This window comes from Mustela nigripes, chromosome 10 (genome assembly GCF_022355385.1).
Source record: "Mustela nigripes isolate SB6536 chromosome 10, MUSNIG.SB6536, whole genome shotgun sequence".
In the NCBI taxonomy this organism is placed as follows: Eukaryota; Metazoa; Chordata; class Mammalia; order Carnivora; family Mustelidae; genus Mustela; species Mustela nigripes.
The window spans coordinates 58,681,938-58,706,066 of NC_081566.1; the positions used below are offsets into that span (position 1 = coordinate 58,681,938).

The 24,129-nt window shown below is 51.4% G+C and overlaps 1 protein-coding gene across 9 annotated transcripts in view; it reads left to right on the forward strand.

The window, feature by feature from the left end:
- The window catches only part of RXRG (retinoid X receptor gamma), a 213,567-nt gene extending 191,242 nt beyond the window's left edge, over window positions 1-22,325 (forward strand). For all 9 annotated transcript variants that reach the window (XM_059413399.1, XM_059413397.1, XM_059413398.1 and 6 more), the window contains 8 exons: window positions 4,712-4,856; window positions 7,031-7,210; window positions 12,841-13,001; window positions 13,127-13,256; window positions 14,287-14,419; window positions 15,675-15,766; window positions 16,984-17,089; window positions 21,849-22,325. In XM_059413399.1, the coding sequence (XP_059269382.1) occupies window positions 4,712-4,856; window positions 7,031-7,210; window positions 12,841-13,001; window positions 13,127-13,256; window positions 14,287-14,419; window positions 15,675-15,766; window positions 16,984-17,089; window positions 21,849-21,996 (1,095 nt within the window). In that variant the 3' untranslated portion in view covers window positions 21,997-22,325. The remainder of the gene's footprint in view (window positions 1-4,711; window positions 4,857-7,030; window positions 7,211-12,840; window positions 13,002-13,126; window positions 13,257-14,286; window positions 14,420-15,674; window positions 15,767-16,983; window positions 17,090-21,848) is intronic.
- The last annotated feature ends 1,804 nt before the right edge of the window (window positions 22,326-24,129 follow it).

The window sequence follows — 24,129 nt, forward strand, 5'->3', positions numbered from 1 at the left end:
ACTGGAGATTTAAAAAAAAAAAAAATTATAAGACCCAGTCTCTGCTCTGGGGAGTATCTAAGTGGAGGGAGCAATTTCCAGAAACACCGAATATGTCGTTGGGAAGATATTTATGGGGCTTTCAGACAAAAGGATCTAGGTCCCCATTTCCTGACTCTGTGTATGTATGCATGTATGTGTGTGTGTATGTGAGTGTGTGTGTGTGTGTGTGTGAGTGTGCTGCCTGTTGTCTGGACGTGGAAGCAAGCCCTGCATGTCCTTGGAATGCCCCCACCTGAACCCAGCTGCCTGGCCTGGGTTCTGTCCCTGATAATTCCTGCCCTGGTAGTGATCGATAACCGAATTACTACCCTTGTAGATTTTTACAGAGAATACTTAAGTAATAAAAATTGCAAGTGTTAGAGCTGGAACAGACCTTAAGAATCATCTTCTGTAGTGATTTAAAGAAGTTAAGCTGTAAAGTCTTTTCCTCGAGAGAAAGCACGCTTGGAAGGCTGTTGTGTGTGTCAGATACAAGCAGGTTGGGTGAACTCGGGGCAGGAGATCAGAAGCGTTCTCGTTCACCGTGCCCACTGCCCAGCCACACGCACACTCTGGGTTGGAAAAACCACGCACGGATCGAGTCTGTAGACGAGGAAACCGAGTCTCTGAAGCAGGGACCTGGTTAAGTGACCCGGACAAGATCACACAGTGAGGAAGCGCAGGAGTCCACTGGAACCCAGGGCTCCTCTCTCCCAGTTGGGAAGTCCAAGCTCCCTACTCCTCACGACAAAGACTCTCACTGGGTTAAAGGAGCCCCACTCTGCAGAGTCCGGTCCCTGGAAAAGGAGGGCCTCCCTCTGGCCTGGCAGGCCCTCCGCCTATCTGCATTCAGTGGAATAATTTTGGCTGAGAGCAGCTCAGAAATGCGGGACCTGATGTTCCATGATGGCTCTAGGGCATCCGGGAAGCATTTGGTCCCTGGCTGAGAGGCTGCAAATGGAAGCCAGGCCAGTCAAGTGTGTTTTCGCCCTGTTCTCAGGGAGCGGCCAGCCGCCTGGTGAACCCCTGCTCTGAAAGGGCTCGCTTCGGCAGAGCCGCTTCTAATGGAACAAGACAGCCGGGGGGGGCTCTGGGCCAGGCAGCTAATGGGTTTGCACTCCTGGGTGGCTGCCTCTCATCCCGTCTACCTTCGCGCGGAGCCCACATGAACCCCAAGCAGGCAGAGGCCAGTGGAGAAGGGAGCATGCCCCTGCCCCATGAGGAGACGCGGTGGAGGGGGGCTGCCGGCTCCCGGCTGGGGGAGACGGAGCTCCTCACCGCCGGGGTGGGTCAGGAAGCCGCTAGGGCAGGGGCTCTGACAGGTCTTGCTGTGAAGGAGGAATGAGCTCCTAGCGTGGGCTCCGGCTTGGGCAGGCCCCTAACCTGCGACTGGGCAGAGCGACAGCCTCAGTGTCTCCCTCCTCCAGGCTTTCCTGGAGCTGCTGCCTCATTTCCTTCCCCGAGGCAGAGTTTCAGGAGCAGTGGTCCTCCGTGCAAACCCTCCAGTGGCTGCTTTTAATTGCTTCTCGAGATTAAATCCACTCTCCTTAGCCAGGCAAGCCTCGGGCTTTGTCACAGCCCATCCCCCAGGCCTCGCCTCCCAGCCATCCACACGCCACGGGAGCCCCCGAGCTTCCCTCAGGGGCCTTTGCTCTGGGGTGGGGGGGTGGGGAGCTTTGGCCAATCACCAGCCCCTCCCTGGCCCCTCAGGAGTCTTGCCGCTTTTGAAGGCTGCCGGTGGCATCCTAGCTCAGATGCCGCCTCCTTTAGGAAGTCTTCCCTGATGCCAGTGGGGGCCTTTCCTTCCTGAGCAATCCCTGCTGACTCTTAGTCTCATCAGCGGCCCAGCCCTCTGAGGCAGGGGCTGCCCCTGTGCTCCTTCCTGCATCCCCGGAGTATTTCTGAATGGACACTCGAATAAACCAACTGCTCTCCGGCCCGGTTTCCTCATCTGGAGACTAGAATGATCTCACGGGGTTGTTGTGAGCGCCAAGCAGGCCTTCTGTAGAGGGTAGTGCTAACAGTAGCGTTAACAGTACTTGCTGTCTCTGACCTCTGGAGGCTGCAGGGGGCGAGGCTGGTCCCACAGGTCAGGGCAGTGGGAGGGGAAGGGGAGGGGTGGCCTCTAGAGCCTCAGGTGGTGGCGGCCTCCTCCGTATTCCCATATTCCTTCTGCTCCATCTGAGGCTTTGGGTATAGAGCCTTGGTCAGCCAGAGGCTCTTTCTCTGGGGTCATCTGACCTAAAGTGTTGACATTTCATGGGTGCATCTAAGGGGTGACAGCTGTTTCACTGTCATGCTCCAGAAAAGTTGTCACCTAGAATCTACACCAACAGAAACCCCTCAACCTATTTCTTAAAAAGCCGTACATGTTTAACTATGTCCCACATCCGAAGTAATGATAACCTAGATAGTATCATGACAGCATTAGTTTTCCGACCCCTACCCCCGCCCCCAAGAAATGGAATCATTTAACCCCTTCGGTGGATGTGGGCTCATTTACTGCAGAATTCCTAGCACAGAGTAGAATGTCGACTGGTAAGAAACACTCAAAAGTCTCGTCTCGATGAACCGGATCTTATTAGAATGGTAGGAGCCGGAATTCACAGAGGCCCTCCTGGGTGCCGGGCGCTGTGATGGGGATTTTCCGGTGTTACGTCACAGAATCCTCCCAGCGACTCTGTGGACTCGGTCTTACTAGGCTCATTTTCCAGATACAGATCCTGGGATGGATGAAGATAAGTAACTTCTTTGAAGTTCCAGGGCTGTTAAGGGCAGAATGGGAGTCGGTCCGGCCCCCTGAGACAACAAAGTGATTGATGTTTTTCCTGCCAAACTGGTGAATCTTAGCCCTGACTTCGTATTAGCATTTCCTGGTAAACCTAGAGGAACAGCGGTACCAATGACCCTCAGAGCCATTGACTCAGAATTTCGGGGTGTGGAGCCCTGGCATCTGCTTTTCTTTTTATTTTGTTTTTTTTTCCTCTAAAGCTCCCAGGTATACATCTAGGGCTGAGAACCACAGTGTGATGCCAATACAAAGCCAAATACTGGGTACGAGTTCTAGATACCCTGTCTTAGCCCCGTGCAGAAGGTGGGGGAGAGGAAGAGAGAGAGAAGTCTCCCATTCAAGTGTGTTTGCATCCTTCGTACAAATTTTTTTAAAAATTCCCGATGACTTGGACTTCCAAGCAAGGAGCTATGGGCTGTCTTGTGTTTCTGCATCCCTTACTGCCCTTGACCCGAGCCTCTGCCCCCACCTCCTGTGCTCAGTAAGTATTTGCTTAGTGAATTGAAAAGCTGTACATTTAGAAGGAACGTAACTCAGGCTGTATTGTGTTTTATGTTTTATTGATTATCCCTGCTGTCCCAAAGGCCTTGAATAGAGAAACAAATCCTACCTTTGGTTTAGTTTGAGAATTGCTGTCACTTTAGGGAGATAGTATGGTTCAAAATTCATGTAGACCATACAGAAGTCAGTGGAAACTTGCTTCCATTCCCAGATAGTTACCCGGTGCCTCTACTGGACCCAAACACATGGGTACTCGGTACCACCTGGGAATTTACTTGTAAGTGTTCCTATTTTTTGTGCCCGTCCCCACTCTTCAATGAGAGTGTGCATTTTCGAGGAAAGATCTAGGTTTTCTGTCTCCCTTCACAGTGCCTAGAAGGTTGGGCTGTGCTCATGGACACTCACAGTTTCTGCTAAGTGGTTGCCTCTGTCATGTGTATTGACGATTTGATGAATACAGAGCACTCAGCCGTGGCTCTTGGTAATCTCCCCGAGCACTGGAAGGCATGGAGGTGGTGGTGTTGAGGACCCAATGTGAACTTGGGACAGGGCTGAGGACAGGGACACACACGTTCATTTCTTCAGCCTTTTGGGCACACCAACTCCCTACCATGTGCCAGGCCCATGTCGGGTGTGGGGAAGACAAAGCACATAGTCCCTGGCTGTATGAATTTTCCAGTTTCATTGGATGATGGCCTGTTCCTTATGGTCAAGTTCAACACCATGATCTGGGGCTTTCTACCCAGTTTTGGTGCTACTGCAATGATTTGGCATTTGGTTTAGCACCCTCTGTGGGCTTGTTGAGATGACCTTCTCTTGCATTTTACTGTGAACTCCTTACGAGTGTGTATTTTTAGACCTCACTTTTGTACCCCAGAGCCTGACATAGTCCTTGCAGGGTAAGCACTCAGCCAGTGTCTGTTGATTGACTTAGTGAATCGATTTGCCTTTTTTTTTTGCTTGGTTCTCTTGGAGTCTAAGTCTTTTGCCTAAGAGCTGTAGCTCCTCTTGGAGCACTGCTGAATAGACAGTCTGCCGTTATAACAACATCTAAAAACACATAGTTGACTTGTTCTAAGTGGGTCTTAAGCATGTTCAGGGTGGATTTCCAGCTCTAAAGAAACACACGGGTAAAATGAGTAAAAAATAATAATTCTGATCATGTGTTGTGATGTTCAACTTAGGAGTTGGTGTTACAAATGATTTAGTTCCTCCGTGTCACTTTTTTTCTCCCTTGATTTCATATCCCCCCAACAGGCAGTTTCGGATACTCTGTACTTACGAACTACTTCTTGAAATAGATTTTGTTTTTTTCTGCAAGGATACCCTCCTTGCTTTCCATCTCGGGCATTGGGTCTGTTCTGTCTCCGTGTTTTATTGTATTTCTTCCCCTTACAGCTAAATGTGGTCAACAGCGTCAGCATTTCAGAGGACATCAAACCCTTACCGGGGCTTCCTGGGATTGGAAACATGAACTACCCATCAGCCAGCCCCGGATCTCTGGTGAAACACATCTGTGCCATCTGTGGGGATAGATCCTCAGGTACGTGTAGAAGCAGACGCCACTCTTGGGGGTCCCGTCCAGTGAGGGTCCCAAGACGGCGCCTGTTCCACTGCTTACCTGGCTACTTTGTACCCAGTGGAAGAAAAAGGGCCTTTGAGGATGGTCCAGCATGGGGCCCAGGCTGTAAATTTCTGGCACTGGATTCATAGCCTGAAATCTGTGTAAAGTTAAAGTATGAGTTCATTTTTAAGGATTGGATTTATAGGAAGCATTTCAGAAACACCTCTCTGGAGTTACTATGGTGTATACCATTTATGTGGCATAGTGAAGCTGTTGTAATTAGTCATCTCTTTAATTTAAAAAAAATTGTTTTTTTTCTAATTCTAAAAATATTGTCCCAGGGTAGGAAATGTCCCAATGTAGGAAGAACTAGAAAAGTACACAAGAAAACTAAAAACATTATCCGTAATGTTCCTAGTGAAGCTAAAGACTTTTTTAGCATATTTCTTTCTACAACATTCTAGGTTTTTCACATGATTTCAGGGGTAGAAATAATTGTGTTTTCATAGATTTCATCCTCTCTGATTCTCTTCCATTTTTGCCCAAATCATTTCTTCCGTGACTTCTTTCCCCTCCCCCAACCCCGCATCCCCGCCAATTTTGAGGGCATGAGAATCTCTGTTTTGATGAATGAGAAGATGGGGAAGGCTCTTTCGTGTGGCTGTCCATGGTGGCGGACTGAGGATTCCTCATCTTCCTGTTGTCACCAAAGCTACTGCAAAATTCACTCCATCGAAAATTTCCTGGGGCCTGGAACTGACTTCGCAGTGTGGCTGACTTGTTCGCTTGCTCTCAAAACGTGGTTGCCAAATCGTGCGGGCTTGGCCGTTGCCCAACAGAAGGCTGGTCACACCCCAGCAGGGTTTCCTCTGCTATGGCTTCTTTGAAAGTCTGGGAATTTCACTCAAATATGGGAGAGTCATGGGAATGACATGCAGGTACCATGTTACTCAGAGACAAATACTTCAGAGCTGAGAGCCTTAGGATTTTTCCGCCTAAGATAAAATCCCATATTTATTATTGCTATGCATTCAGTGGGTTGGTGTGGGCCACTGATTGAGCCCCAACTGGCTTCAGCAGGCAGGCCATCTCGAGCCCCCATTTTACCTGAGGGCGGCTTCCTCTGACACATCAGCTCCTGGGATGCAAATGCGTGTCTCGACTGGTTCTCAAGGACGTCTCCACATTCAGTTTTCCGTCAGCCTGAGTACAACGGAAGTAGAAAGCAATGTTGGGTCCACAGCTAAACAACATCACAGGTTACACTGAAGAACTGGGGGTAAATAGAGTTCGAATGATCTGCTTCCTTCTGTGTTTCCACATTCAAATCGATTGAGCACAGCTGTCTGGTGTGTAGATCTGAGAAGGGCTGCATAGAAGGAAGGTTGTGACTCATTCTTGGTGCCCCTGTCAGGTGCGCGTGGTGGCTCTCCTGACACAAAGGAGCCATCTGTGGCTGGGGTCATTGGAAACTGTGTGGAACACATAATCAAGGCAATGAAACATGTAACAGAATATTCTAGATCAAGCAAAACCGCCTTCCATCAGATCTTTAGGTCATAAGACTACATGTCCTTTTATGCTCTGAAGATCATATATCAATTTATTTCTCCCAACAGCAAGAGCACCTAGAAAAATCCATAACCCAGGTTCCTGTTCCTAGTCTGTGGTGGAAGACAGTACTCCTCAGTGGGGCTCCCATGTCCTGGGGCCTCAATTATGGGGAAATACTAGTGAAGTTGAGGGCTTTTTTTTTTTCCTGCTAGATACTACATAACAAGCATAAATATTTTTATTTATTACGTGTACTAATGTCTTGGATGGAGACAGAACATTTTGCTTAAATAAACACAAGAGTTGCCTTAATAAAATAAACGTAAACACAATCTTGGGTCAGGACTTTTCTGACAGCGCTCTCTCTGGGACTGGCGATTCCGGACGGGAGACACGAGCAGGGGCCTCTTGACTCTGCCTTCGTCTGGGCCCTGTGGTCCAGCCTGCCTTCTCCACTGGCTGCTCTTTGCGTTCCGTCCCGGAGCCCAGGTGGTGGGCCGGGGTCCCTGGGGAAGAGCCGAGGGGGCTCTTGTCAAGGAAAGGTCCAAATGAACACAAGGACTGTCTCTGCCTGGTTAACTTTTTCTTCTTGTGAGCAGGGAAGCACTACGGCGTGTACAGTTGCGAAGGCTGCAAAGGGTTCTTCAAGAGAACCATAAGGAAAGACCTCATGTACACGTGTCGCGATAATAAAGACTGTCTCATTGACAAGCGCCAGAGGAACCGGTGTCAGTACTGCCGCTACCAGAAGTGCCTGGTGATGGGCATGAAGAGGGAAGGTGAGGCCCTGCCCCCGCGGGGAGACAGGTATAAACCACGGTAGCACCCTCCTGATCTCCCGAGGACTGCGGTCGAGTCCCCTGCCCGACGCAGCGGGTCCCCCAGAGCAGAGAGAGCAGGAGCGCCTTCCTCCTCCACGCTCAGGTGGGGGTCCGCAGGCTGGACCCTCTCCAGGGCTCCTCTCAGCCGGGCAGCAAGTCTCAGAGCTGTCGTCCGGGTCCTGGACCCCACACATGGGTCATTCGGATCCTTCGTGGCCTTTCTGGGCAGAGCAGGCTCCTTGCCTCTAATCCTCACGGGAAGGTTGACTGGTTTGAGCCATCTCTGTGGGCTTATGTAACCTTGGGCTGCTACAGCTCTTCTGAGGCTGGTGCATCCCATGGACGAGAGGGATTATTGGCTTTACCAGTGATCGGACATCGCTTTCGCATTCAGAGAGACCGTCGGTGTACAGTTTTAGGACGTTATGTCTCTCAGTTTACAGCATAGGTTCACACTGGTTGTTGCAGAGCAAGGAATAAAAAACCTGAAAGTACTTTACGGTCATTTAGAAAATTGAAAGGTCTTTCTGCTAAATATCACAAATCGAATCGGGCAGTTAATTAACTCGTGAACTCAAGCCAGGACACAGCATGAATGGTGCCTCTTACTCGATTGCAGAGTGAGGAAGTCCCGCCTCTCTCCAGGAAATGGGGGCAAGGCATGTCGTCCGCCCCAGGTGACTCCTCATTCTCCAGCAACTTCTTTTCTCTGAGAATAGGGGAGGCTGACTGAAGGGATCAATGAAGAAAAGGTTCTCGGAGTTTCTCCGAGGAGATAATGCTACCAAGAAGCAAAAATGGACCTTCTTAGCATGTCTGAGGTAGATGGAGGTGGCCCTTCAGAGTCGTTTACTAGCGCTCACCGTTCCGCAGCTGAGGAAACCGGTGTGGGCTGGTGAGGGGAGTTTTCCAAGGTCTCTCTGGTCCAGCCTTGCTGGTCTCTGCTGGGCCACCAGGAGTTTTGCACTTAATGTCTCTCTGCCCGCAGCGCCCTCTTGCCAGGTGCCTGCAAGGCTCCCTTCTTCTCTTCCTTCAGACCGTTACTTACTTCTGGGTAAAGCCTTGCTTGTCTACGCCGTCTAGAATTGCATCAGCCACCCCGGGTTCTTCCTAGTCTCTTCTACAACATGTATCACCACATCTAACCTACTTATTTTGTTTATCTCTGTCTCCACCAAGGCAAGTTTTTCTGCTCTCCCCCCGACTGCTTTGTCAGCCGCGACTAGCACAGAGTAGGCATTTAATACGTAATTGCCGAATGAGTGGGTGAGTGGTTTAAACTGAGTATCGGAATCCGAAGTTTTAGTCATGCAGGAGCTCCTGAGAGAACTTCATTCCCTCCTGCAGCGAGTGTTAACTGAGGGCCTGCTTCATGCTCGTGTCATTCTGGCTGTCAAGGAATCCATGCTCTTACCGGTCGGAACAGGTGAGGTGAAAAATCAGCTGGTGGAGACTGTCTCTTCACCAAGACAGAACTGCGGCTCCGTGGGGCTTCTGCCGCCATGATGGTCACACGTAAAATTTAAGACCCCAAAGAATGTCTCCCATCAGCAAGAGCATGATGGCTGTAGGGGGCCATTTTCGTCTCTCAGGACAGGTGAGGTAAATTCAGGATGACTTGGAAAAACAAGCATTTTCCTTGTGCGGATGAGATGGAACTAAAGGCAGGTGAAAGGCGTCCCTCAGAGGAACGGCCGTGTCTGCTGCTCACCGGCCGTCTCCCAAAACTCAAGCCCGGCCGCCCTCAGCTCCGTTCCAGTCAGAGTGGTTGGCACACAAAGGGCAGGAAGTGTGGCTCTTTCACGAAAGAAAAAGTCAGTCAGACCGGAACATGGGAATTCTAAGGGCCTGGGCAGTCCTTCCTGTAAAGCTGGCATTGTTCTGATTCTTTGATGGAGCCCTGTCTAGTTTTGGCTTCTGCCTTTTTGAAAAGAATGTGGAAAAATGGGAGTGATGAACAGTTGAGTAGTAAAAATTCAGAGGGTGGGGCGCCTGGGTGGCTCAGTTGGTTAAGCAGCTGCCTTCGGCTCAGGTCATGATCCCAGCGTCCTGGGATCGAATCCCGCATCGGGCTCCTTGCTCCGCAGGGAGCCTGGTTCTTCCTCTGCCTCTGCCTGCCTGTGCTCACTCTCTCTGACAAATAAGTAAATAAAATCTTAAAAAAAAAAAAAAATTCAGAAGGTAAAGGGGCTTTTGGAGAAGTTCGAAAGGAATCGGGGCAGGGGAGCGAATGGGCCCCGGGTCTGAGTGGAGGAAGGGCCACTTTCCGAGGCTGCTGGGCACTTTCCTTCACCGCTCTCATTTCTGACCTCGATTTACAGAATCGGGAGCTCAGGGTGGACACTGCCTTGAGGACAAGAGTAAGACGACTCTGGAACAGTCAACGGAGAGAAACTATTGAATGGAGAGTTTCTGGAGAGTTGAGTAGATAGAAAGGGAGGGACATGGGATGGGCCCCGAAGGTGTCTGCCGGGAGCCAGGGCCCAAGACCCACTGCCTTTTCAGGGGACATCGTGGTGAAGCCGGCGTGGACATTTGCTGTTCTCCGATGTAACACATTTGTTTCCTATACTTGATCTTAGCCAAAAGGCCGAGAAGCGATCACACATTTGTTTCCTGACAGAAACGAAGGTCCTGAGAGCCTTGGGACCTGACGAAGCCTCCTGAGCAGGCTAATGGCCGAGCTGATGCAGGACTGGGACCCTCTGGCTTCCAGGCTCCAAATAACCCTCAGGGGTCATGGGGAAGTCTACTTCCGTGATTTCTGGTCACATACCAGAGTTTGGATAGTTAGATAATGGGCTGTTTCTGAGGCAGTTCGTGAGTAGCATTTGACATCCCTCTCGAGCCCTGTGTGGTCGTCATTAGTACAACCGGCCCAGAACTGGGAACAGGTACAGAGGGCTGAGGGGTGGGCTCGGAAGGCTGTCGCCTGTGTCCACGTGTTGGCTCCATCTTTTCTTAGCTCTGGGACCTCTGGCGGGTTACGTAACTGCTCTGTGGCTACTAGTACTTGAGAGGGTTATGGGGTATTGAGTGAAGTGTAATCTGTGCAAAGTGTTGCATGCACTCCATAAATTTTGGCTATTAGAGTTAATGTGCAGTAAATGTATGTTGGGCTAATGGATAAAATTCTGTTAGAAGGCAGAAGTTTGGTATAATTTTATTTATTTATTTATTTGAAGGTTTTATTTATTTATATATAGAGAAAGAACGCATGAGTAGGGGAGAGGGAGAAGCAGACTCCCTGCTGAGCAGGGAGCCCAACGCGGGGCTCGATCCCAGGACCCCGAGTGCATGACCCGAGCTGAAGGCAGACGTTTCACTGACTGAGCCACCCAGGGGCCCCCCGAGTTTGGTGCTATTTTAGATCACCGAGTGTCCCCCGGATATATCCCGAATGCGTGTAGTAGGGTAGCTCAGAATGTCTGCCACATAGATTTCCCCAGCAACAGACATATGACTCCTCTGCTGTGGCAGTAAGATTTATGGCACAAAGAGGAGAGGGGACCAGCAAAGAATCACGCGATTAATGGCAGGATTGGAATTAGAGTCGAATTCCCGGAAGCCCAGGTTGTTTTGTTGAAGGTTGAAGGTTATTCCCCTTCCATGGTACAGAGCTGTACAAAGAAGCCAGTTGAGGACCATAAAGGAAACTTAACTTAGTTTGCTCTTCCCCATCTTTTAAAATCAAGACAAATAGAAGCCTGCTCCCCTATGTTAAAACGATTAATACAAGAAGCACTCAACTTTCACCAGTCAGTCCAGCTGACAGATGAAACTACACATGGTAGCGTCTGTGCTGTCCGTGAACGAAGGCTAACCGAGCGGGCCGGAAGGAAGGGGGAGGAGAAACGAGGGGAGGCAGGAAGGGGGGGCAGGGGAGAGGGAGGAGGACCAGACAGAAGTCCCAGGAGCACAGACAGAGACAAAGGGAAGGGAAAACTACCTTTTTGGGAACTTAAAAAAAAAAAAAAAAAGATATTATTTATTTATTAGAGACACAGCAAAAGACGGAACACAAGCAGGGGGAGTGGGAGAGGGAGAAGCAGGCTTCCCGCTGAGCAGGGAACCCGATGCGGGGCTCGATCCCAGGACGCTGGGATTGTGACCTAAGCCAAAGGCAGACGCCCAACCGACTGAGCCACCCAGGTGCTTGGGAACTTTTTATAATTATTTCATTTCATCTTCCCCAAACAGCCTCACTCAAGTATGGTAATTCCCCCTTTACGTTAGGGAAACTGAGGCTGGGTGGGCTGTCATCTGTCTGGTATCCGTTAGCTGGGAAGTGGTAGAGCCCATTTTGAAAAAGACTTCTTGGGCTCCAAAGTACATGACTTTGGTTCTCCTCTTTTCTACTTTCTCTTTATCCTCTCTCCCTTCTGTTTCTTCTTTTTGTCGCCGCCCAGCTCTATTCTCTTTATGCCACGTCTCCCTCTACTCTTTCCTTCCTACCCCCTCCCTCCGTCCCAGCCCCTGAATATCATTCTCATCTTGAGGCGTCTTCAAGGGTCTCTACTGGAGACTTTGGAGTGTGAGTGGAGTCTTTGTGGTCTTACCCTTCTCAGACCCACCTTGGCCAGTCACTGACGTCCCTTGTGTGACAGACTGGACGCCCAGCGTCTGGCTCCGGTTCATTCTGCAGCCTCTGTGTCTCACTATCCCCGCAAGATCCTGGTGAACCTCTCACTTAGAGGATAATTTTCTTGATTCTTGGGATTAAAAAAAAAAAAAAAAGCATACCAATGCTGAATTTTGCTCCTTGATGCTAGGACTAGGAAGATGGAAACCACAGCTTTACGAATGAAGGGAACTCACCCAACAGAATATTTGTCAACAGAGAGGACAGAATTGCGAAGGGGGTCTGCCTGCCATCCTTGTGTACAGACCATGAGGGTTCTGAGGGTTAGGATGAACTTTGGTGAAAACCCTAAGTGTGGGAAGGCAAAGATCATTCCAGTCTGCGCCTCTGCCTGTGTCCCCTTTCCCACCCCCCAAATCAGCCGCTGACTCTGAAATGTCATCTAGGTGACATTCTTCCACCTTTTCACTTACTAAATCCCGTCATGGCTCCCCGAAGATCTCCCCTGACAAGTTGGATCAGGTGATGTTGTGTTCAGGCTGGTGCATTAGGGGCAGAGCTAATGGGACGTGAATGCCAAGCCTGATGCATAGAATCTGACAGAGGGAATTCGTGAAGTAATGCACTCGCTGCTTAACCATCGCAGGCCCACAGTTCTAGAGGGAGCAGCTAGAGGTGAAATGCAGGAGACGCTCCTTGAGAGACAGAGGAGGAAGTGACTCTTTAAAGGAGCAGGATCAAGGTTATGAAAATTTGAAACGCAAACTTCTTAGACTGGTCACCATAATGAACGGGGAAGGCTGCAGGCTAAACGCACAGGTGTGCACCTGCATAGGCAGGCCGCTGGGCTTGCTTGGTTCCATCTGTCAACATCCTGACAGCTCTGACCCAGCGCCAGGATGACGCCTGTGTTACAGACAGGGCAGTGGGAGCTCTGGTAGGTAACTCGCTTTCCCGTGGCTGTCCTGGGCACATGGTGACATCTGCGTGTCTTTCTGTGTGCCAGCTGTGCAAGAAGAAAGGCAGAGGAGTCGGGAGCGTGCTGAGAGTGAGGCAGAATGTGCCAGTGGTGGCCATGAAGACATGCCTGTGGAGAGGATTCTAGAAGCTGAACTTGCTGTTGAACCAAAGACAGAATCCTACGGCGATATGAACATGGAGAACTCGGTATGCGGGCTTAGGGCTCCGTCCACCTCCCAGTGCTTGGCGGGGCTGGAGATGGGAAAGGGGTGCATTGGAGCCCCGGAAGCTGCCCTCACCGTACTCTCGTGTTTTTTGTTTCATTTTTTTAGACGAATGACCCTGTCACCAACATATGCCACGCTGCTGATAAGCAGCTTTTCACCCTCGTTGAATGGGCCAAGCGCATCCCCCACTTCTCCGACCTCACCTTGGAGGACCAGGTCATTCTGCTCCGGGCAGGTAAAGGACATCGAGGTTTGTTTTTCTTGGGACCATCACTTGGGCTGCCATTTTGAGATTACCCTTGGGATCAGAAGTCAAGTCAGCGGAGGAAGCTGCAACCCCTCTGAGCCTCAGTTACTCTTTTTGTATTAATTACAGGCGCTTCCGTCTGGGTGGCCCCTCCTCCACAACGTTTTTCCCCAATGAAACATTGTTAATGGAGAGTGGGGCTCTTGTCCTATGCAAATTTTGCCACGGTTTTATAATTTGCATTTGATTTTCCGAGACAGCTAAGTCCCATTTCATCGAGGGCGGTCCAAAGCAGTGCGCCCTTCTTACTATCCTGTAGGAACTCGAGGGATTCCCATTTCACAGAGGCGATGAAAGATGCCGGAGAGTGCCCGCTCAAGTTCATTTATCCAGGGTCCCTTCCTCCACGAAGGTTCTGTGGGCCGCATCCTGTCTTGGCTTCCATTTCCGGGATGTTGGGCACGTGACCTGTTGCCATGCCTCCTCTTGGTCATGGGACCAACAGGGAGAGTTCATGAAGACGGGCTGAGCCTTGGGGAGCCAGACCCTCATTTCACCCCCGTTAGATAGTGCGCAGTCTCTGAGCCTTGACTGAAAGCTCCGTGCTCGCTGGGTGCTGCCAGACGCTAAGGGGATCGAGCCGGGCAGTTGGGTCCTGAGGGCAGAGGCTTCGAGGTCTCCCTTATCCACCCTGGCAGCGAACATGCTGACGATTACCTGCTCAACGTTCAGCCCATATGTGTTGATCGGGGGCGGAAAGAGAGTCCTTATCCTCAAGCTGCCATTCTGAGCTGTACTGGGGAGGTGGTGGGGGAGGTGCAGGGCCCTGAGTTGGGGACCCCCAGTCTTACCCTGTTCCTTCACTCATTAGCTGAGTGGTCCTGAGCTGGCTTTTAGCCTCTGCGCGTTTCTGATGCTGCTGTTGTTCCACGCGGGTCCCAGTACAGGCCTCGAGTGATCATGAGTGAAGCCCGACTGTGGTCCGTTTTCCCTCAAGGCCTCTTTCTTCTCCGCGCAGGGTGGAACGAGCTGCTGATTGCCTCCTTCTCCCACCGCTCCGTCTCGGTGCAGGACGGCATCCTCCTGGCCACCGGTTTGCACGTGCACCGGAGCAGCGCCCACAGCGCCGGAGTCGGCTCCATCTTTGACAGGTGGCTGTCCTCTGCTTCCGGGGCTCGTGTGCGCGCGCGTGTGCGTGCACGAGTGTGTGCGCGTGCGTGAGTGTGTGGGTCTGGGGGTGGCGCTGGTGTGCAGGATGGACCACCCACACAGCAGCGCGGGCCAAAGAGGAGAGACCATGAAACACAAGAGCAGACCCTAGGGGGCGTGGCCGGTGGATTCTAGAAGGTTTGAAGGGGGGGCGAAGCGGAGAGGTGGTGGAGGGGTGGGAGGGGTGGGGGAGCCGGTCAGGGAGCAGCAGAGCTGCTGGGCGGAAGGGAGAACCGGTGACCTCTGGAGGCCTCCAAAGGAGAGACTGGCTCCCGGACATTACCTGGGAGGTTCAGGTGGGGAGGCTGAACTGCTTACCCTGGGGGCCGCGAGGGGCACGCGCAGCCAGGATCTGACGTTGGGAGGCAGGAGAGATGAGCTGAGGTTTTTGCCCGACCCTGTAGCAGGGTCTCTGGGGAAGGTCTGAGCGGGAGCAGACCCACCTCGGTCAGGCAGCCCCAGCCTCTGCCTGGGAAGCTCTGCCTTCAGTGGTGTGGAAGGAAAATGAAGGCATGTGACTCAAAGACAGGAGTGACACGGGTGGGGGTGAGTGACTCGGGACAAAGGGACAGAGAGCCGGTAAAGAGGAGGCTAGGGTTGGAAACAGCCTCTCTGGCCAGTGCCAGGGCCCCGCGGCCCCTTTCCACTTCCCTGAAGAGTGATCTTCCAGGCCACGTGCCCGTCCACGCAAGAGGTCTCTACTCCCTCCGTGCCCTTTCCCCCTGCACGTTCCACGCAGAGGCCAGCGTGGTTTTGGGCCGGCTCAGCCCTCTTCGTGGTCCCTGGAGATTCCTGCCCTGTCTCTGGAGTCCGCCTCTGCCATCTTCCTCCAGACTCGCCACACCCTCGTCCTGCTTTGCCTCTTGCGTTTCTAAATCGTCTAGGCTGCTTCCCCGCCCTCCCCGCCGGAGTGTCCTGCGTCCCCCTGCTCTCCCCTGGGTGCTCCCTTGGATTTGGCTCTTGGCCGTTGTTGGCTTTGTGTTGCTACCTATTGCTTCCACGTCTGGTTTGTTTGTTTGTCTGTTTGTTTTCAGTGAAACCGTGAGCTCCTCAGGATCAGGGGCTGCATCCTATTCACCTCCGAGCCCCCAGTACCCGACGCGTCATCTGGAAATTGGGGTGGGCACATAAGGGGCCTTGGCTGCATTCATTGGATCGGCCCTTTTCTCATCGCCTCTCATTGTTTCCTGTGAACAGGGTCCTGACTGAGCTGGTCTCCAAAATGAAAGACATGCAGATGGACAAGTCGGAGTTGGGGTGCCTGCGAGCCATCGTGCTATTTAACCCAGGTGACTGTGCAGGGGTTCGCCCTCCTCCGTGCTCGGCCTCCGGGCTCTCTCCGGGCTCTGTTGTCCTCCGCTCCTTTAGTTCAGCTGAGACAGACAGGCAGGGCGCGGGAACATGTCCTTGGCGAGGGCAGGAAGCTGATTCTTCATGGTTTCTACTCCTAGTGCCATCTTGAAAGTGTCTCGGATGGGTGTGGAGTGCGCCTGTTTGGGGGGCAGATGGGGGAGACCACAGAGGTTAGCTGCCTGGGGTCATGGTGAAGGTGGTGGTAAAAAGTAGTCAGATTCTGCATATGGTTTTTTAAAAATTCTATTTATTTATTTGAGAGAGTGAGCACAAGCAGGCTGAAGAGCAGAGGGAGAATTAGACTCCCCACTGAATAGGGAGCACGCTGTGGGACTCAAGGTCATGACCCAAGACGAAGGTAGACGCTTAACCAGCTGAGCCACCCAGGCACCCAGATTCCACATATAGTTTTAAGCAAAGCCATGGGATTTGCTGATGGACTAGAGACAGTGCGTCAAAGAGCAGTGTTGAAGGTAATTCTCAGGGGGCTTTGTTTAGTCCTCCTAAGTAATTAGAAAGACGGAGCTTTATTTGCTGAGAGGAGGTTCCTAACGGGGGGAGAGGAAGGACTTAGGACTTCGTGCTTCAAGTCTCAGGTGGCTAGTGGGCCTCCAAGAGTAGCTGGCCAGGAAGGTCTTGCTTGCATCTGGGGTTCAGAGAAGTCGGGACCAGAGATGTGTGTGCGAGAGCGGTCAGACTCTACCCCGCTCCCGGGCTCTGAGACAGGGGTCAGCTCATGCGGGGAGTCAGGAAAGGTTGGGGAGGGAGGGGGGCTGGGTGCTCACGTGGGTGGGTCTGGTTTTTGTGCCCCACCTCAGCATTCCGTCCAGGCACAGCCCATAGTAGGCACTCAGTAAGTGTGTGAATGTCATGTTTCTAGAATGATTGGATAAAATAAAACTCCCTTCCTTGGACTCCGCAGTGGGTGTCTTTGGCCATTAACAGGGTTTTACACCTTTGTTCCCAGGGTCTACTGGGTAGACTGGGCACCGAGAGGAGAGCCGGGGCACCGAGGACCCCAGCTTTGTTTCTTTCACTGCTGTTCCCTGTCCCAGTGTGTCTCGAGTAACTGAGTAATTAGAAAGACGGAGCCGTGTGGAAGGGGGTCCACATGCCGTGTGTCACCCGAGGCTAAATCAGTCATCTTTTCCAGATGCGAAGGGGCTGTCCAACCCCTCGGAGGTAGAGACTCTGCGGGAGAAGGTGTATGCCACCCTCGAGGCCTACACAAAGCAGAAGTATCCGGAACAACCTGGCAGGTAAGGGAGTGCTGGAAGGATCTGCTGGCCGAGGCTGTCCTTCTCTCCTGCCCCGAACACATGGCGGCGCCCAGCAGGCACCGTCTAGGTTTCGCATGTGTTGTTTAATCTTAACAACAAGCTCAAAGCTGCTAAAACGTTGGCTCCCTGAAGCCAGAGACCTGATCTTGTTTGCTGTTCCCCACTCCAGAGCCAGAGCCTAAAGCAGGGCTGGGCCCATGGTATATAGCTTTATTTTGTTTATTTTAACGATTTTAGTTATTTATTGGAGAGAAGGAGAGAGAGAGAGAGAGAATGACTGAGAGTACGAGCGGGCAGGAGAGGGAGAAGCAGGCTCCCCGCTGTGCAGAGAGCCCGACTCGGGGCTCAGTTCCCAGGAACCTGGGATCATGACTGAGCTGTAGGCAGTTGCTTAACCAGCTGAGCCACCCAGGCGCCCCAATATAGAGCTTTCAGTGTCTAATGAACAAGCAGATGAGCAAATGAATGTGGGTCCCATCATCTCCAGTTTCTAACAAGGCTCCAAGGTTCTTGCCCACAAACACGGAGCTGGTGTGCAGTGGGGCTGGGATGTGACCTCAAGTATGTCTGATTTCCAAGAGGTTGTGCTTTCCGGGCTGACCGCCCTGCTTTCTGCTCTGCCCCCACTGAAGCCTGTGCTAGAAGGCCCAGACTGACCGTGGCAGCCAGAACACGTGGCCACTGTTCCCCAAGGCCGTCTGTGTAGCCTCTGGCAAGGTCCTCTAGTTGGCTCTGGCCCTGAGATCCTTGTCTAAAGAGGAGGACATTGATCAGAAGATCCCCAAAGCTGTCTACCCTTTTAGGTGTTCTGAGCCGTTAAAAACAAACGAACAAAAAACTTAAATGCTTTCCCCAAAGCACAGCTAAATAGAAGTCTCCTGCTCTGCTAACTAGTGAAGTAAAGAGAATGGGATCCTCAAATCTCGCCGAAATCCGAAAATGAAACTGACAAAACTGCCTTAAAGACATTCATTTTGTTTTCAGGGTTAAGATCACAAGCTCTGAATTCTCACTCGTTGTTCGCATTCCTCTGTGAGGTCTAATTTCTGTTTAAGCTGTTTTCTCTGGATCCTCAGCCAGTCTGTGTCAGTCGTGCAGAAGCTGGGCTCCAGCTCTTACTGGAGTTTCTTTTATTGAACTCCAAATGGGTGGGTTTCAGGCCTTCAGTAGGACACACACACAGGCCTTGAGGGGTCAGGAGCCCAAGCTGGCGAACAGAGCTCCCAGAGCTCCACTCCCAGGAGGGGAACACGATTGAAATGTACTTTTTGCTCACGTGCCAGTCCTGGGTGGGCCGTCTGTTCGGAGGGCCAGCTCTCTTCCGCATCAAGACTCAGGGGTCCACTCCTTCCTTCTTGGGGCTCCACCGTGTCCCAGAGCGCCATCGTGTTCTGTGTCTAGATGAGGGAGAGGGAGGGAGTGGGAGGAACACAGGGGTGAAGCTATCTGGGCAGACCGGCCTCGGAAAGGTCCCCCATCTCTTCACTCACTGCCGCCAGCTGGAACTTAGTCACATGGCCCAGCGGGTCACAGAGGATTCCAGAGCATTCTCCAGATGCCTCTGTATGCCAAGGAAGAAGGGGAGACTGGGTTTGGTGGACACCTGGCGGTTGCCCTCATATGTGCAGCAGGTGAGGTCACGGCTCTGTCCAACCGACGGGGCTGGCAGCCAGCAGCCGCTCGGCCCTGGCCGGTGGGAGCTCCTAACTGTGGTGGTGGGTGATTTCTACCCCATCTCCTAGCTCGAAGTCAGCACTAAGCATGTTTGTTGAGCACGTATTATGTGCAAGGTGTTAGGAATAGGCAGGCTCATACTCACCCATTCCTCCGACTTGGCTCTAGGTCCCATTATTTATCTCAAAAAAAAAAAAAAAAAAAAAACCCAAAAAACAAAAAACCACCCAAAACAGTGAACCAGTCTTTTTCCTTATTATAAAAGCAGAACATGGTTTTGTGGGAAAGAAGGGAGGTGTTTAAGAATAAAGTAGGTAATGAAATTAATCATAAATTGGGGGGGGTATTTTTTCCCATATCCTTGTGTGTCAGTGGTTGTGTACGTAGACGTGTGTGTTTAGGGGTGCCTGGGGGGCTCAGTCGTTAAGTGTCTGCCTTCGGCTCATGTCATGATCCCAGGGTCCTGGGATCGAGCTCTGCCTCAGGCTCCCTGCTTGGAGGGAAGCCTGCTTCTCCTTCTCCCAGTCCCCCTGCTTGTGCTCCCTCTCTTGCTGTGTCTCTCTCTGTCACATAAATAAGTAAAAAATCTTAAGAAAAATTTCTTTTCTTTAAAAAAAAAAAAGTGTGTTTACAGAGAGGAAATCATACAGTTTGGTGTATCGTTTTCCTCTCTTAGCTATTTTGGGCACTTTATCAGATACTGAAAAGTACAAAATTACCCTTTTCTGTGATTTTGTACTATTTCACAGGGTGGATGTATCCTTGTGTATTGGCTCTTGTTCTGGGGAACATTCAGGTTGTTTCTACTGAATATCATATTGAGAACTTGGGAACTTGCCTGTTCTCCTAGGAACGGGACTGCCAGGGGCCTGGGCTCCCTGATTGTTGGCTGGATCAGGGCAGAAGCTGGGGCGCAGGGCGGGAGTGTGGAGGCTGGGCCCCCTGCATGTCCCTGGGGCGCGTCCAGCACAGCCTGGACAGAGGGTGGTCGCCCCACCCCCACACCCCACCCCGGAGCCTGAGCAGGTGCACCAGGGATATTGCTTGGCTCAACCAGGTGGGTGAGTGTGCAGACAGCTGGTGACCTCCGCTTTGCAGAAAGTAGTGGCTGAGGAGCCTGGCCGGGTGGAGGAGAGCGCGCAGTGGTGGAGAGCTGCCACCCCGTGGACACTCTTCAGAAGTACACTTTGCAGGGGCTGAGTTTTGCTTTCTCCAGCCTGAAAGCAGAGATGGAAATTTAGGAGGACACAGAGCCTCAGGCACATCTTCTCACCCTGGGGCCCGCTGCTGCTACCCTTGGGTGAATGAGGAACTTGGAGACCTCCCCAGGGCTCTGGCTCTTCATGGTCATGCTTAGTTCCGTGGTCCTGCTCTCAGTTCCTAAATCAGGCGCAGTTGGCAAAGACAGCAGTATCCTTCTGTATTTAGTGTTTTATATATTATAAAACTTTGGCATTCTTAGAATGTATAATACAATCTAAATATATTTAGATCTAAATATATTCTCGGAGTCACAGCTCAGGCTAACTTTGTATTTTGCTTCTAGAGAAGTCCTTCCCTTCCCCTAATTCCATGAAACTCTGCTGTGGCCGAGTCTGGACCAGGAGCTCAGTGTCGCTAGCTAACTCTCTCCTCCTGCTTGGTGACCCCCTGCAGATGCCCTCAGAGGCTTTACCATCAACAGTTTCTGGAGGGTTGTGTGGGCCTTGGTGTAGACCGTTAGCTTTTCCATGTAAAGAAGGAATGCCTACCTTTTTAGGTGGTGCCGTCTTGTTTCTTGAATTGCCCCTGTTCCGTAACCCTTCATGGCGTAGGAATATAGAAATAGACACATTTTCAAGGAGTCTTAAAATTCCAGCTTGAAACTCACTCTTGAAATCATGTTGTGATGCTCAGTGAAGACCCAGCCCAGCCAGAGCCTCTGAGTTAAGGCAGGAGTGGCTGATACGGTTTTGGTTCTTGGCCTTTTATTGGAAGTTATGAATTCCCGATTTCCGGTTGCTGTTAATACCATTAAAAAAAAAAAAAGCTTCATGGGTTTTTTTTCAAACCCATGGGCAAATGGGTTTGAAAGATGAAGAAGGCCCACAGGAGCAGGATGGGAGACATGGCAGGTAGCGGGAGGTCAGCAGGGGGTGCAGATGTGAGACGCATTGTTCACATGCCGGCCTCCTTCCCTGGGAAGCTCACAGCCAAGGTCCTTGACAGCACAGGAGTGCAGAGGAGTGCGGGAAAGCCCGTGTGTGCGTGTACACGCGTAGGAGGGTATTGAGAGTGAAGGCGAATGTGTGAGTGTGTATAGGTGTGTATGCGTATGCATGAGTGTGTATGTCAGGGTGTGTAAGAGTGAATGTCTGTGCACCCAGGTGTGGCAGTGGTGGAGGCATGTGTGTGCATGTATACACGTGTGAGGCATGGGAGCATGTATGAGAATGTGCGAGTATGTATGTGTGGTGGTGTGCACGTGTATATAGGTGTGACGTAGGAGGCAGGTGTGTATAGGTGTGTGCATATGTCACAATGGGGGGCTTCCTTTGCACGTATTCACACCCATGTGAGGATGTGGGTGTGTACATGTGATTGTGCATATGTGTATGTGTGTGATGAGAGTCAGGCACGTGCATGGGTGTGTGTGTATGACGTGGTGGGGTTCTGTCGCATGCACACATGTGAGAATGTGTGAGTGCGTGTGCACGGGTGTGTGTCACCTCCCACCCAGACCACGGCCCCTCAGGGGGATCGCCCCCTGCTCCTGACTGAAAGGGAGGCACAGCCCGAGAAGCCGAGCGTGCATGTTGGTAACAGCTGCTTGCACTTCGGTAACGAGCGTTGGTAACTGAGGTGCCCTGCGGTCCTGGCGCAGGGAGTGTGGTGTGAGCACAGCACAGCCCACCGGGGAGGGCAGAGCTGATGCTTCCTAGGACTGACGCTCGTCCAGCTGCCTCCGTGGCCCTTCCAGGCCCCCTGTCCTCTCCCAGGTTGGAGAGCTGACGAGCTCCCCGGTGTCGACAGCTGCCCGGAGCGGCCGATCCCGGCTCCTGACGCCCCTTCGGCTTCCCTGCAGGTTTGCCAAGCTGCTGCTCCGCCTCCCAGCCCTGCGCTCCATCGGCCTGAAGTGCCTGGAGCACCTGTTCTTCTTCAAGCTCATCGGGGACACGCCCATCGACACCTTCCTCATGGAGATGTTGGAGACCCCGCTGCAGATCACCTGACCCCGGCCGCAGCCTCCCCTCCCAGGACCAACCCTGGGCAGGTGTGTGTGGACCCCCATCCTGCACACGTTCCTCCGCTTCCCACCCTGACCCCTTCCTGTTCCCACAATGTGATGCTTACAATAAAGAAACCTTTCTACGTCTGCGACTTTTATAGGTGGAGTTTGTACAGATGTTCAAGGAAGCCCTTCTTGGCAGTCTGAGGGGATGGGGATCTTTCTAGAAGTTCCTGGAAAAACGAACCAAGCCTCTGTACATATAATTGGTTTAAATTATTTTTTCACTTGCCATGGAAAGCAAACGAGCGAATAATAAAATAATATATACGATGTTGGCACCGCTTGGAGCACGGGGTGTGTTATTGTGCTTTGGGGAAGTGTTGTTAGCGGGCGGAGGAAAGCTGTTGGGTGGGGAATAGGGCTGGAGTCCCGAAACAGTAAATCCCACAGTCAGGCACCCTGAGTCTAAACTGGGCACAGCGCACTTGGCCCAGAGCCGCTCCGCCCCCCTCCCTCCCCGGCAAGACTGGGAAGAAACACGGCCTTTCAGAGTCAGCTTGGTTTTTTGTGTTTGTTTTCTTCCTCCTAAGGATAATGAGTGCAGACAACCTTGTTCTGTTTGGGAGCAATTGAGCCTAAGGCCAAGAGAAGATGCTCTCTTGACGGAAGAAGGTTCTTGGATCCCGGGAGTTGGTAGGAGGTAGTAACAAAAGAAAAGAATTTTCCGCTGTTAACCAGCAACATTAGCAAAAAAGACCAGAGTATACCTAATTTGTTTTCCATCATTATCTGACCCTGCATAGACTGTTCTTAAAATGGAAAGAGAAAACCTCTCCTGGCTTCTAGCCTGTGGTTTCCTGGTGGTCCTAGAGCCCTACCGTCTGGTGGACAGTGAGCGCCTCAAGGGCAGAGACTCTCTGACACCACTGTTAGACTATGTAGATAGCCCATCTTCTTCAAATCACCATCCTGCCATCTGCAGGAATAGAACTTAATGGATACACAAATCTATACTATGATTTACATGATTCCCCCTAGGGTTGTCAGTGTACAACATGAACAACTGCCCATGGCAGTCCTACTTACCAGAACTTGATCTAGGGCCAACAACACAGCAGATGCATAGTAAACGTGTGTTGTTGAACTGGTGTCCACGTAACTGGAAGGAATTTCTTAAAGGGCATTGTGGGTGCCCAGGCTGAAGCTGGCATTCAGTAAATGTTTGGTGGGATTGGTACCTTTGGTTTCATCCCCCCATAGATGGCAGCCTGTCACGAGTAGTGCAGTCCTGCGGCGAGCCTGGGAGCCTCCCCGCTGGGGCCACGAGCTGGAAAATCAGCCTTTGGTCGACTCTTGTTGGAAGGTCTAAGTTCTCCGTCCAGTCAAGTTGCTCTTCACGGGCACAGTGGGCCTCTACCAAAGACATGGAGACATGTTCTCTGTCTTTGGAGAACTTACAGCTGAAAACAGTACAAGGCACAAGGATCAAGGGATACAAAGTCTTGAAGCACTTTAGAGTTTATAAAGATACATGAAGATCTGTGATAGCTTTTGGCCCGGGAGAAGTGGGCAAGAGAACTTTTGTTATCTTCATTTTATTTATTTACTTACTTTTATTTTTTAAGGATTTTATTTATTTATTAGGGAGAAAGGGAGAGTACACAGAAGAGGGAGAGGGAGAAGCAGACTCTCTGCCTAACAAGGAGCCCAACGCGGGGCTCGATCCCAGGACCCTGGGATCGTGACCTGAGCTGAAGGCAGACGCTTCATGGACTGAGCCACCCAGGTGCCCATTGTTATCTCCATTTTAAAGATGAAGAAATTAAGGTGCTGGAAACTCAGAGACGTGTGCCAGGACAGACATGGTGGGTAGGAGATGGAACTCAGTCACTAACACTGCCCATACGCAGCAAGTGTCTCTCCAACCCCAAGACTTTTGCACGCGTCTCCTCAGCGAATGGTATATTCTGTGCTTGAGAAATATCTGTCCATTGAGGGATCGGCATAAACAATGAGCAAATATAAAATAAGGAGGGTGTTTTTTTTTAAATAAACGAACTTGGGCAAACATCACAGTTTGCCTTGAAACTTCTTGGAGACTTTTGCTGCAATGATATTTTCTTTGGAAAATTCT